Genomic DNA, 15,373 nt, shown 5'->3' with positions numbered 1-15,373 from the left:
AAGAATAACCTGTGAACTAAATAAAATAAAGACCAGCCAAAGTCCTTGGTGCTCAGATTTTTTTTCTGTCCAATACCTCCTAGTCACTTGTCTTTTTAGCATTTGACAAGTGACCAGTGCCATACTCAATCTTATACCCTCGTTTTCACACCCATCATGCCTGTGGTCCATATTTTTTTCTTAGCTGGAATATATTCTCTTCTCTTCTTTTTCTCACCCTATAATACACATGGACACTATCCTGTTTTCTTTATAATATCCATGTTTCCAAACATCTCTCCCTACTACCTTTCCTCACCAAATTCATTTATTTTCTAGTAGAATTTTCCATTCACAGTAAGTACACAAAATACGTAAAATACACCCTGGATATATGAAATATAAAATATTCAGATAAGGGTTCTGACTTTAGATTTTTTTTTTTATGCCTTCCCAGAAATACTAACCCATGAGGTTTCCAATAGAAGCAGCTCCGTTAAGATTTACTGGGTCTTTGTTCTGTAACAGCTGAGTGCAAATTTTTATAACTTACTTGATTCTGTGACATCTTTAAACAATTCCAATTTCCACCTCTAGTTGATGAACACTTTAAAGTGCTTGTGGATAATAGTTGATCAGTGAATAAACCTGGTATATTGAGGAGTACTGTAAAATGAAGGGAAGTGAAGCTGTTTCCCAAGTATATGGTATGATTGTAAAATCGTGGCAATGATTTTCATTTGGGGTTTGTGAAATCAGTTTCATGTCTATGAAATCACCCTGTAGATGTGCAGAAGGCACAGCTTTCCTAGATGGAAACTGATGAAGAGTAAAAGAGTTTCTGGCAAATGGCAAAAAGGCAACATCTGGTGGGAGAATCATCCATCTAAGTTTAATGACAAGCTGCTCCAGGAGCTGTGTCAATGTGATGCCTTATCTGTTTGTGTAAAATGAACTGACCGCCTGCCATCTTGCATGCCTCTAGGACAGTGCCATCCTTCATATTCCCTCAACCAAAGCAAGAACAACACATGGGAGAAGGGCATTTGGCGTCCACTACCCCCAGGGTCTTCCTCACCCACCACTTCTGGTTCTTTTCATCTGGAAAGAAGACCTCTTCCATCTTCCAAGTGGCTAGCGGTCACCAGGGGAGACACCCTGCGGGGCTTTGATTCTACAGATCTTTCTCAAAGGAAGCTTAGGACCCGCGGGAATGGCAAAACAGTAAGGATGGGGGCTTGCTGGGAGTTGATGTGTGGAATACATTAAAAGAATCAAAAGATATTAATAAGTATTCTGAAACACTGAAGCAGTTGTTTTGATTCTGATAGTGAGTTCCTTATGCAGTTATGCAGTGCCTTTTGTATACAAAGATCATGAGGCTGCCCCGCTTCATTAATTGTACTAATTGAGGTGAAAGATACACTGATTCATCCATATGATTTCTGCTTTGGTTCCTTTTGTGATGAAGACAGATAGGTAATGACCAGTGACCCTGAAACAGAGTGAGATTAAGTGATTCACTGGGGTGTGGAAGCCATGGCTTTGACCTTATTAGCACAGCACTCTTCACGAGGGGGAGAGAGAGAGAGAGAGAGAGAGTTTTCTTGGACCTCTGTGTACTACAGATGTAGTCAAAAAAATAAAGATATCTTTTCTCCCTAACTAGTACTATATATGTATAAATCAACACAATAATCATAAAAAATTGTGATTAAGCCTAGTGATTTTTGAAATTGCAATGAATTTGGGCATGGAAAATCTTAAGAAATATATATTTTAAAATTTTTCAAACATTACCAAGATCTTACAGGAAGCGTGATTTTACCCTATTGCTAATTACTATTCAAACTAATTTTGTTCATATTTTGTTTTCTGTTGATTTTAGGTTCCTCCATCCTCTGTTTATAGAAATGGAACAGATATCATCTATAATGTAAGCATTGTCAGAGGACTGCTAAATTTCTTGTGTTTATGGGTACAAAATATTTAGTGAAGCTATTCTTTTATATCTTTTATATTTTTATATTACTGATAAAAATATTTTGAAATTAGAGGCTTGGGTGGTCAGAAAAAAACCTCTTTCATCTTTCTGCTTTGATCAAATTCTTGAATTGCTCATTTTTACAACAATTTTTTTTTGTTTGCTATATTGATGTTTGTTTTTTCCTTATTGTTGTTGGTGATTTCATCAAGTATCACGGGATGGTTTCCTTTAAACTAGAGGATGACAGTTCCCCAACTCACACAAGGAAGGCCGAAGTATCCATCATTAGTCAGCCACAAAAGGCAACCAAAGTGCCAGAGCTTCCTCAGGCAGATAAGGTGGAATCCACAACTGACTCACACTTCCCCAGACAGGTATGGAAATCTTTCCTTCCTACTCAGCTTATAACAGGCTGTTTGCTGGGTAGTAAACACACTTAATTCACAACATAGCCTCTAAGCTTGGGGAGAGTTTACTGAACACAAATGCTTCCGAACAAATGAAGACCCAAAGAAGGTAAATTTATCATCAACTTAAATTAAGTCAATTCTAAATTGCTTTTCCTTACCATAGGACCAATTGCCCTCATTTGTAAAGAACTGCACTCTGGAATTAAAGGGGCTCTTCCATTTTGAAGAAAGCACCCAAAAACTCTATCAATGCAATGGGATTGCCTGGAAAGCCTGGAGCCCCCAAACCAAGGTAGGAGATAGGTTGGGCAGCCAGGCACCTTTATTTGCAGTGTGCTCTGGGATATAAGCTAATAAAGGGGGAATGACCTGGTATGTGACTCAAATCCTGCTATATCTGCCTGCCCTTGTTAGACCTTGAAGGTCAAGAGGAAAAAATGGCCCAAAGTGTTATTTTTCGAAATCACAAAATATATTATTAATAGTTAAATCAACACGATTTAAGAGGATGTGCACTTATTTTGTTTAATTGTCAGAATGTAAAAAGTGTAAAACTGAAACATTGCTGACTGTGGTAGTGTTTTTTATAAGAATCCAATGGATGCCTCAAGGTGAACTGGGATTAGGGCTGACTCCCTTTGTGGTGGCAAAGCTACTCTATTGAAGTTAGGGGACTCATAGGGCTCCTTATGCTGAGAGCAGACTCTAAATTGTAAATAGTATTATGATGTGAACACAGGCGACTATTTTGCAGGTTGTGGAAGACAAATCCTGCCCAACTGGGTGGCACCAGCACTCAGGCTACTGTCACATCTTGATCACAGAGAAGCAAGGCACCTGGAATGTGGCTGCCCGAGCTTGCAGGGAACAGTAAGCCACCCTATTTCACCTTTGATTGATGTTGATGTTTTCTTTTCCACTATTTTTCTATTTTCTCATGGAACTATAAGGCTGCTTCATTCATTCAACAAGTATTGAATGTCTAATATCTGCCTGGCTTTGTTTTAGGATCCTGGAGTGAGTTCTATAGTTCAGAATGGATTTGTGAATGATCTTGATAATGTATTTGACTTAGTTCTTTTCTGTTAGAGCTGTATCATTGCTACAATTTTTTTTTTTTTTTTAGTCTCTCTATCTCAGAGAAAATCAGGAAATCAGGAAGAGCTTTTCTGAGTCAGCTGCACTGCAGGTTCTGATATGTGATAGGAATCCTGCCCACTGATTTTAAAATATATAGTAATGAAAAGCATTATAACATCAGGCCACTAGCAATATAAGAAGCATTGATGATTATAAAGCTAGACAAGTTGGACAAAGGCTCATTGGGTAACAGAACATTCAATGAAGAATGACTTGTGGTCAGATAATGACAACAAAATTTATCTAGTCCAGAAGGACTTTAAAAATGCATATGTTCCTATCCCTCACCCTCCTTTTTTGCCAACCTGGATATTATCCAAACAACACAGTTAAACTAATATGCCCCACGGCTGGAAGTTGAGACTAGAAAGGTCTGTGGTTAATATTGATCAGATCTTGTACTTCATCAAATTTTAAAATTATATTCTTCTAAAAACACCATTAAGAAAATGAAAAACCAAACCACATTCAGGAAAAGTTATTCTCAAATCACATATCTGATGAAGGTCTTGAATTCTGAAAAACTTCTACAAATCAATAACAAAAAGGCAGCTCAAACAATAGCAAATGAATTGGAGAGTTCACAAGAGGACATGTACAATTAATTGGCCAATAAGTAAATGAAATGAAAAGTTGCTCAACACCCTTAGATAACAGGTACATGAAAAAGCCACAATGAAATATCACTTCACACCTACTAGAATAATTAAAATCATAAAGGTGACAATACCAAATGTTGATGAAGAAGTAGAACATAACTTTATTCATAAAAATAATAATTTGGGTTATTTGCCTTTTTGTTATTTTTTATTTTTTAATTAATTAATTTTTTTTTTTTGAGACAGAGTCTCGCTTTGTTGCCCGGGCTAGAGTGAGTGCCATGGCATCAGCCTAGCTCACAGCAAACTCAAACTCCTGGGCATAAGCGATCCTACTGCCTCAGCCTCCCGAGTAGCTGGGACTACAGGCATGCGCCACCATGCCCGGCTAATTTTTTCTATATATATTTTAGTTGGCCAGATAATTTCTTTCTATTTTTAGTAGAGACGGGGTCTCACTCTTGCTCAGGCTGGTCTCAAACTCCTGACCTTGAGCGATTCACCCGCCTCGACCTCCCAGAGTGCTGGGATTACAGGCGTGAGCCACTGTGCCCGGCCTGTCTTTTTGTTATTGATTTGTAGGAGTACTTGATACTTTCTTCATCAACAAGAGAATAAATTGAGGGTTTTTTTTATAAATTGTTTTATAAGCAATGAAATAGAATGAACTACTGAAACCTCCAAGAATATGGATAAATTGTGGTTAAAACAAAAACAGAATGTAGAGAGAAAGCAACCCAAAAGAATACATATTGTATGATTTCATTTATATGAATAGGAAAATCTAATCCATGGTTCTAGAAATAAAAAATATTATCTCTGGTAGGATTGTAGAATGACTAGAAAATAGCAAGAGGTAATGTTCTAGAGTGATGGAAATGTTCTATGTCTTACTCTGGTTGGTTGCTACATGGATGTATATACAATTGTCAAAACTCATCAAAATGAGTATTTAAAAACCTATTCATTTTATTGTGTGTAAATTATGCCTAGATTTTTTTACAGCTGATAAAATCTTTTAAAGTATGTTTAAAAACTGGCTAAATCATCTGTTTCTTCACTGGTGTATTTCATGTCCTAACTACAACTAAAGACACCATAGACATTAATCAGTGGCTTTTAGGTTTTTTTGTTGATAAGTTGGTGGTATCAAATAAGTTAAAATATAAAAAAACTTTAAAATAATCATTGTTTAGATACTTATATTCCCATAGTGCTATGTGTTAAACAATAAATAAGACATTCTTCCACAAAAATAACCAGATGCCCTACTTTTATTTAAAGTTTGTCTTAATGTATTGAAAGGTCCAGAGGGAGTAGTGGTATTGGCCTTTTCTCCTCCTTGAGGAAAGAGCTCTGATGTAGATCAAAAGCTATCTGAACCAGCAAGAAGAAGATTGCAATATGCTACAAAAGGGAGAATATTATGGTTTCTCTACTAACAAAAATGAGGGCGAGAACAGATATACTCCAGTGAAAGTTATCAAGGTTAAATTGTTGCTGGGATTTGTTGGTAAAATGTAGATGAACAGAACTTCTCAACTTCCAAGTTTGGAAGCAGCCTTATTGTTCATCTTCCAGTGATTCTTGAAGGACAATGCAAGTAACTATGCTGGTATATAATGAAGCTTTCATTGGTTCTTAATGTAACGAGAAAAATAAAGACAATGTATGTTGAGAAATATCTTTCCATCCAGTCATAGATGGTGGTTTAGAGTTGCCAAACGTCTTTTTAGAAAAACTGTTCTTGGCCGGGCGCGGTGGCTCACGCCTGTAATCCTAGCTCTCTGGGAGGCCGAGGTGGGCGGATCGTTTGAGCTCAGGAGTTCGAGACCAGCCTGAGCAAGAGCGAGACCCCACCTCTAAAAATAGAAAGAAATTATATGGACAGCTAAAAATATATATAGAAAAAATTAGCCGGGCATGGTGGTGCATGCCTGTAGTCCCAGCTACTCGGGAGGCTGAGACAGGAGGATCGCTTGAGCCCAGGAGTTTGAGGTTGCTGTGAGCTAGGCTGACGCCACGGCACTCACTCTAGCCTGGGCAACAGAGTGAGACTCTGTCTCAAAAAAAAAAAAAAAAAAAGAAAGAAAAACTGTTCTTTATTCAGAGATTATGATATCCTAGCTTTTTAGTGTCAAAAATTACTTTTTATAAAATCATGGCAACTTACAGTAATATTATGGATGCCCTCATGTTGACAACCCTACAACAGTCTCCTATTTTTAAAAAAAATTTGATTGATCCATTTAATTGCAGATGGATTTTAATGGTGAGTAGCAAGACTAGTTATAGAGAGGTTCTTCACATATCTACTAATATTGCACAATTTAATCATTCCATTAATAAACTTGAGGCTCAAATTAATTAGAAAGCCTGGCTACTTCCTCATGCACTTGACCTAAGATTTCACCTGCAACTTGTTTTAAGCACTTTTATCTATAGCCCTTTTGCATTAGCCTGACCTAATCCTACATGCTTCCTTGTCAATAACACCTCACTTTTATATTTATAGTTTATGAAATTAGTTCACATGTGCTAGCTAATTTGATTCTCCCATGCCTGCTATTATTATCTACAGTTCATATATATATTTTTTTAAATCATTTGCTCGTGGTCATACAAGCAAGTAAATGAAAGCGATAGGACTTAATTTGTCATTATACTCTCCAAAACAGTATAAGGGATGTCTCATCATGGGTGTATTGACAAGCATGTCTATCTTAACTTTGTGTTGGGCTAACCTAAAGTAGGTTTTCAAGATTATGTTTTAAGAATTTTGTATCTCTCACTACAAAGACATATGAAGACTTTTATTAAGTTATGGATCCTAAGTTTCCTTTGCGTTTGAATCATAACCTCTCAGGGCAAACCTAAGGTACAATCAAGTTCTAAGTTTACAAATTCGTTCATTTAAAAAATATTTATTGGGCACTATTGTACTGTAACTGTGTAGACCAAACCACATTTTAACCCTCCAGTATTGGCCCTACAACCCAATAACTAAATCACTCCTTGTTCAACAATGAGCTTCAGGGAAATAGACACTGAGACGCTCCAGATCCAGCTGTCCTCTATGGCAAGTCCTAGGTGTAAAATCGTCATACAACCTGGCAATTCCTTCCAACATCCCCTCCCACAAAGTTCTATTAAGAATGTGAAAGTGGCTAAATTTAACAGGATTTATTAATAGCTTTCATGGAGTTGATGTCTTCCTTTAAGTTCAGTTATGAAGTTCTGTGGACCTAAATGTAATAATATGATTTGCAAGCAATATTTGTTGATTGCATAGATAAGAACATAAGTGGTATTTAGAACTACTGTAAGTGAAAGACATTTTGTTCTGGAAAAAACCATTATGAAGTCTATTATAATACCTGAAAATTTTCTACCTCTCCTAGTAAGTCAAAAGGATTAGTGATTATATCAAACAGATCAAACATGATATTATAACAGGTTCAGAACTACTTTGTTAAAATTATTTTAATAAATTCTGGTCTCAGGGAATTGTTTTATGCTGTAAAAATGTGTCTTCTTTTTAGATATAAAACTGGAAAAGCTCTCAGAACAAGAGAAAGGTTTTAGGGACAACTGGAGCTTTTCTACCATATTTTACAAAGCAACTAATTCTTTATCAGTAATATAAATTCTTTCAAATTGCACATTACCTATTCAATATATTGATATGGAAATTAAAACATCTATTAAATATCACATAGAATGGTATTCCAAGGTGTGTCGGGGAGGTAAAGAAAACATACAGTGTAAGACTTTTTAAATAACAAAAAAACTTCTAATTTTAAAATTTTAGTTGAAAGAATGGATATAAATATTTTCTCTGATTATATGTGCATGATACTTCAATATGCATTTTATTTCAAAAAGACAAGAAGAATGATTACAGGTATTTTTTTTTTAAGTCTAGCAATAAATTAAAAGCAAATTAAAAGGAAAGTAAAAGATTGCCATATTCCTTTAGGCCAGTCGTTCTAGGAGGAACATTTCTGGGTGGCAAAGCCACTTCCTCAGTGTAATTTTTCTCTGAACCCCAAGTCTGCCTCTGCCCATTCAGCACATTTTATTCATCCTTTGGGCCTCCCTGCTTTCCTGCGTCTATTCTTTTTCTGGTTCATTTTGTCTTCTTCTTCTTCAATCCCATTGGCTTAAAAGTGGGGATTCTTCTGGGCATGGTCAATTCCTTCTGTGATGTAAAATTCACAGTTTAACATTTTATAACCTGGAGATTTACTTTCTCAATAAGTATTTTAGAAGATGGTTTTAGATTCTATAATTAGAATTACTATGCATATAATATGTTTTGATTTGGCCTTAGGGACCATTATTTGATTCTGGCCTGTGATTCCTCAGGCTCCCTCACTGGTATATGTACCTGAAGGTCCTTGACAGTGAGTCATTTACAACACCCATGTTCCAATGAGGACAGCAAATCTTACTTTATCCTTTCTCCTTAATCAGATTGCTAACACAACTCAGTTTTTATCTCCAATCTCCTTCCTACCCACTGGCGTTTTATTATTTTTCTAACTCAAAGGAGCCAGACTTCTAGATTAGGCATTTCTTGAATTTACATCCAGTAATCTCATCTGCTCATTTCCTAAGGCAGTCATTGTACATTTGGTAATTCTATTATTATAGATCATTATCTATGAAACTAGTTTATTTTCCCACAGGAGTGTCTGGAACCCCTGCTGGCCTGAGTTACCCTGAAGTATACCTATACTTAATCTAAAACTTTCAAAGAAATAAATATTTATTTCTATAACTGAAAAAATTAAGGTTTTGTTTTTAACTCTCTCTGCAAAAGATTCTTATTTGTATATATGTGCCCATGTATATTATTTTATATCATATATGTACATATCTATACAGGTATCTATCATATTTTATACATATGTGAGCATAAAAGAAAAGGAACACTCTATTTTGACTTTTATCAGTGTCTGCATGGTGGGGGTAGGCAACATCAAGGACAGTGATCTTTTATTATGATATCTGGGCTTTAAAGCACAGATCAATAGGTTTTAAACATTCTTTTTGGAAAATGAGCAATTGCCTACTTATAAAGATTAATTACTTAATGCCAAAATACTACTCATAAGAAGTTTGTTTCTAGCTGATATAAAATAATCAACATACAAATACCTAAATATTTCTTTTGTGAATAACTAAATACTTTACTGATCTGAAGCACAACTATTTTCCCATCTCATTCCTTTAGGACTTCTTACTTTTTGGAGAGTCAAAAAGGAAACCAATACTGTCTTTGAGCAGATAAAAATGGATTTTACGAAGTCTGTTTTAAAGATAGCTTTAAGAATCTTCAAGCCAGAGATGTTAAATATCCACGAATAAAACCTGTTGTTTCCTGATAATGAAGTAGAGATTGCAAAGTCAGGGAACATTTGTAAGGGAATTACGGAATTCAGTAAGGGAATTAAAGGGCACAGCAAGGAGTGGAACCTTGGTTTCCCATGCTCTGTCCAGTATTCCATAGTGACTGTGACAGCCACTGTGACAGCCACTCAAGCCCTTCCTCGGCATTTAACTCGGGTTTGGTATTTTGCGTTCTAAGCCCACAGCGTGGTAGAATGACCATATTGGATGTGATGGAGAAGGAAAGAGAGGAAATGCCCCATCATACCTGCTGTATTTGTCAGACAGGAGATGACAGTAAATAACGAGATCAGAGCCAAGTCACAAAACCCCCATCCAACAACCTGAGGCCATTTAGCAGAGGGGCGAAAAGCCTTACATATCTCAGGAGGCCTAGAAGTCACCATTGCATTGTAGAATAGCAAGGTACTGGTATTAGAGGGGGAAAAATCATGAAGAAACAAATGACATTTACCATATATGGTCTGGAAAAGCAGAGAAATGGATCTGAATTTTAAAAAGACATAGGCAAAATAAATAGAATTCAATTCAGTAGCTGTCTTTATACAGGTTTTGCTAGTTTTGTTTGCAAGTTTTGCTAGTTTTGTTTCTTACTTTTTTTCATATCAGTGGATATTAACCAGGCAAGAAGATCACAGTGATTTTATTTTTTTCTTGTTTGATTTTTTTAAAAAACATTTTTAAATTATTTCTTTTTAAATTTAATTTTATTTTTAACTGACCATAATTGTATTACTTATGGGGTACAATGTGATGTTATGATGCAGGTACACATTGTGTATTTGTTTTTTTTTTTGTTTTTTTTTTTTTATTTAATTTTACAGAATCAAAGAGTCTAACAGTATATCTTGTTAGATACAGTATGTCCTCATAATGTATACATTATTTCTTGTACAATGATATGAAATAATATGGGAAATATTCATGATAAATTATTAAGTGAACAGTGCAAGTTAAAAACAATAGTTTCATATTTTTCCCCACCCCCCCTTTCCCGAGTCTGCACCTTCAAGTGTTACCACTCCCCAAACGGTGCGCAATGCACTCATTGTGTAGGCATACCCCCATCCCCTCCCCCACCCCCCACCTCAGTCTGATGTCCAATTGGTGTCGTTTCCAGATTTGTATTTAGGTGATGATCAAGGAAACCGATTTTCTGGTGAGTACATGTGATGCTTGTTTTTCCATTCTTGGGATACTTCACTTAATATAATGGGTTCCAACTCTCTCCAGGAGAACCATAGAGATGTTGCATCTTCATCATTCCTTATAGCTGAGTAGTATTCCATGGTATACATATACCACAGTTTACTAATCCAATCATGTATTGATGGGCATTTGGGTTGTTTCCACATCTTTGCTATTGTGAATTGTGCTGCTATAAACATTTGGGTACACGTGCCTTTGTTACAGAATGACCTTTTTTCCTTTGGGTATATGCCCAGTAATGGGATTGCTGGGTCAAATGGCAGGTCTACTTGAATCTGTTTAAGATACCTCCATAATGCTTTCCACAGAGGTTGCACTAGTTTGCAGTCCCACCAGCAGTGTATTAGTGTTCCTGTCTCTCCACACCCACGCCAACATGTGTTGTTTTGGGTTTTTTTGATAAAGGCCATTCTCACTGGGGTTAAGTGATATCTCATTGTGGTTTTGATTTGCATTTCCCTGATGATTAGAGATGTTGAACACTTTTTCATATGTTTGTTAGCCATTTTTATATCTTCTTTTGAAAAATTTCTATTCATGTCCTTTGCCCACTTTTTGATAGGGTTGCTTGATTTTTTCTTGCTGATTTTCCTGAGTTCTAAATAGATTCTTGTTATCAGTCCTTTATCTGATGTGTAGTATGCAAAAATTTTTTCCCATTCTGTAGGTGGTCTGTTTATTCTCTGGACTGTTTCTTTGGCTGTGCAGAAGCTTTTTAATTTAATCATGTCCCATTCATTTATTTTTGTTGCTGCTGTGATTGCCTTGGGGGTCTTCTTCATAAATTCTTTGCCTAGGCCAATGTCTGTAAGAGTCTTTCCTACATTTTCTTCTAGAATTCTGATTGTATCACGCCTAAGGTTTAAGTCTGTTATCCACCGTGATTTGATTTTTGTGAGAGGTGAAAGCTGTGGGTCCGTGTATTTGTTTTTTGTTTGAAACATTTTTTAAAGAAGAAAAGAAAAAATAATTATCTATTGGCTTTTTACTTAAAGTTTTTAAAGAGCTTTTAATAAGCACTACTAGGGAATTAGGCTCAATTAAATATTGCTTCTACGAATAATTCAGCTAGCTGCAAAAATAATTCATAACAAATTCTATTTTATGGGAAAATTTTTATATATGTTTGTAAAAACAGGTATTTTAATTTCTACACAGTATATGAAATTTTGACAGTGGGGCTATGCCCCTTTCACTGAATATAATGAAAAGGTCATAATTACTGTTTTATTTGACTAAACACACCAAGCTCCAAATTTAGACCTCAAGTAATTTTATCTGAATACTTAGTTTCAGTTTCTTTAATGACCAAATTAACTAGATAATTACCAAATTTATACCAACTAGAAATAAACTTCTTATTAGAAGAATAGTATTTGGGAATTAAATAATTTTTATTAGCAGGCAATTGCTCATTTTCCAAAAAGTGTTTAAAACCTATTGGTCTGTTCTTTAAAGCACAGATATAATAAATGATCACTCTGCTTGATGTTGCCTACCCCCACCATGCAAACACTCATAAAAGTCAAAATAGAGTATTAAAATCTTGGAAAGTTCTTTCTAGATATGTACTTTGTATTTTAAACATTTGTATTTCTGTTACGCATTTTATATCAACAGAAATGTTAACTCCCTGTCGCTGATGCTCTCATTTTTATTTGTTTGCATGTAGATTCCTGGGCAGCCTTGTAACTGTGTTCTCCAGGCAGCACATGAAATGGCTCTGGGACATCAGTGGGAGAAAGCCCTTTTGGATAGGCAAGTATCTGTGCTATGGTGAGGAGGCAGCAAGGACATGAGGAGATAGGCACCACCACTCACTGCTCCCCTCCATGGACCAAATGATTGTGGTTTGCAACAATAGGCAATGGTTAGATGTTTAGTCTAAACCATCTATCTTTTAAAACTCCTCTTAAACCTTCTGATATAATACTTTCATTTTTAGACATCTATCCCCAAGAGATAATTAGGGTTGTGGTTAGATTGATAGGTAAGAGAATTCATTGCAATAGTATTTCTAAGAGTGAAAAATTTAGAAATAGCTGTAACTTGAGAATGGTTAAATAAATTATAGTATAGCCATATTGAGGAATATTTAATATTTAGTGCTTTTGCAAGCCATTAAATAATAAAGACATGACAAAAATGCCTTATGTTTATTTATTAATTCGTTTTACAAATATGTGTTAGATGCATATTATATTATATATAAAATATATAAGGTAATGCATTTGTGGCAAGGTGCTAAGTAAAAACGCAGGGTCTACAGCCATATGAAGTGTGAAATAATTTAGAATAAAAAAAGAAATTTATATGCATGTGGTGTATGTATAAATATAAATATATATATGTGCCAAAGAATTAGAAATGATTTACCTCCAGTCAAGAGTTATAGGTGATCTTAATTTTATTCCTTGTTTTCTGAAGTTTTAACATTCTCTACAGTTTTAACAATAACAAATCTTTTCAAGCCACTTTAGAAATAGAATTCGCAGAACACATTAAAGTCCATATTCTTACTGCTTCTTAGAGGTGTCGATTTGAAGGAACTATAGTAGACTCAACTCTTGGCTTCTCAAAATTTCTGTAGTACTCAGTGAGTCTCTAAACTCTGAAATGATCTAAGAGTATTAAGAGTAAAGACTGGAGGATAAGTTTTCTGTACACCCACAAGGACTGATTTTAAGGCTCTGTCTTCACAAGTACTTAGGCGTAGCATCATCTAACCAATAATTCAAGAAAACAATCCAGAAGAACGAACAGAGGGTATTGCTAATCAAAGGTGTTTCATTTAATTCCACCCAAAAAGATTGATTGGGAATGAGCTGGGGGAAGGGAATATGCTATGGAACTTGGACTTTTCATGGTCAAATTCGATTTGCGAGATGTCAGATCATGCTATTGCAGGGGGTTCTTTTCTCATTTTATTCTTTTTTTATTTCCATTATGAAAGGGAGTCGGGGGGAGGAGTGCTCCTTTAAGAAAATATTACAGAAGCTTTATAACATGAAAGTGTAATTTGCAAAAATTGCCAGTGGGAGAAGAGAGGCAAGTAGAGAAAAGCTGCTTTTTATTGGAATAGTAGCAGATTGATACATCTTAAGTTTCAGACTGAAAATAATGCATAGTAAGCTACTTTCAAATATGCAAACCAGGATATTTAAACAACGAAGAAGAAGAACAATAGATAAGAGAATATCTGTTTCCCTGTGATAGGAGTTCTGTGTGGAATATGATGTGAATAATAATAATTGCTGCTATTTATTAAGCACATATATGCTAAAAGCTTTACATGTACTATCTTAATCAATCCTCAAAACCACTCCACGCATACTATTTTTATGCCCATTCCTTAGATGAGGAAACTAAAACTTGGAGAGATTAAGTAGTAACCTGTCCAAAGATGCTCAACTAGCAAGGGGTGGAGCTAGAATTTGGACTTAGATCTGCCTGACCCCAAAGCCTTATGCTCTTACTTGTGTCTTAGAGTATTTCCAGTTCCTATTCTCTGTTTTAGAACTTGGGTCCATGTTTGCATGTGATAACTGAGCTCAGAGCAACAGCCTAGATGTGATATCTAGGTATAAATGCAATAAAGTCATTTGACACATTCTTTTGGTTCACATTAGGTTTGAATGACCAAGTGCATGCTGGCCACTGGGAGTGGATCGGTGGTGAACCCGTCACCTTCACCAGCGGGAAGAGAGCCCCCCGTCAACACTTACAGCCTGGGAGGAACTGTGTTTTGGTTCAAAGACGAGGGAAGTGGCAAACAAAGGACTGTAGGAAGGGCAAACCTCGCAATTATGTGTGCTCCAGAAAACTCTAAATGTAACTGGCCCTACAGGTGCCCACCTGGGATTTATCACCTATTTATTTACAGGATTTGTGAATATTGATCCACAGAAAACAAATTATTATGACTGACTGGGTACATCTTCATGATTTTATTAATAGTAAAAATGGAACATGGATTAATAGTTCCAGGAAGATTGCTACATGAGTATTTCTTACAAGATGAGATACAATTTTTGCATCTCCATGCCTTTCAAAATAAATGCCTGCAGTATTATACGATGTAAGATTTGCTTATTCTAGAAGATCTCCACCCTCACCACACTCCAAATCTGAGGCAACGCCAATTTCATGGCCCTGGGATTTTTTTTTTGTCCCATTTCCTCAAATGAGTCCATTCTGAACTATATATTGTAGGAGCTCCTACCACTTCAGTCTGAGTGAAGCTAACCCACCAGCTCATTACACCAAGGTTGAACTGCAAAGGGCTGCTTTGTCCCTTGGGAGCCCTTTAAATGTGAAACATGAAATGAGATGTGGATAAAAAGGAGAATTCCCTGTGCTGAAAAAGGAAGGCTTTGGATGGAAGAATCTTGCAGATGGAGGCTTATCTGCAAATCTCTAATTCACATAAGAATTCAGAGGACTACCTGTACTTCAGAGATCTACCCATCACTTATGAAACAGATCTTTTCCAGTATGAATATTGGCATTGTACCATTCCAAAGCTAATGATTGGGTTTCCCCAGCCTTATAGAGTCATGAAAAATTTGAAGTAACATAATCTCTTCATCTGTGTTTATTGTACTGACTAGCATTTCTCAAGGACATTTGGATTA

General features: G+C 35.8%; 1 protein-coding gene across 1 annotated transcript in view; it reads left to right on the top strand.

Annotated features, from left to right (window-relative positions):
- FREM1 (FRAS1 related extracellular matrix 1) overlaps nt 1–14,813 on the top strand; it is a 144,714-nt gene extending 129,901 nt beyond the window's left edge. The window contains exons 31-37 of the mRNA XM_069474205.1: nt 965–1,203; nt 1,868–1,915; nt 2,176–2,340; nt 2,540–2,668; nt 3,131–3,246; nt 12,412–12,497; nt 14,369–14,813. Of these exons, the coding sequence (XP_069330306.1) occupies nt 965–1,203; nt 1,868–1,915; nt 2,176–2,340; nt 2,540–2,668; nt 3,131–3,246; nt 12,412–12,497; nt 14,369–14,568 (983 nt within the window). The 3' untranslated portion in view covers nt 14,569–14,813. The remainder of the gene's footprint in view (nt 1–964; nt 1,204–1,867; nt 1,916–2,175; nt 2,341–2,539; nt 2,669–3,130; nt 3,247–12,411; nt 12,498–14,368) is intronic.
- The last annotated feature ends 560 nt before the right edge of the window (nt 14,814–15,373 follow it).

This window comes from Eulemur rufifrons, chromosome 7, assembly GCF_041146395.1.
Source record: "Eulemur rufifrons isolate Redbay chromosome 7, OSU_ERuf_1, whole genome shotgun sequence".
NCBI lineage: Eukaryota > Metazoa > Chordata > Mammalia > Primates > Lemuridae > Eulemur > Eulemur rufifrons.
Note: the sequence above shows the minus strand (reverse complement) of the source record. Positions and strands in the feature narration are given on the sequence as shown.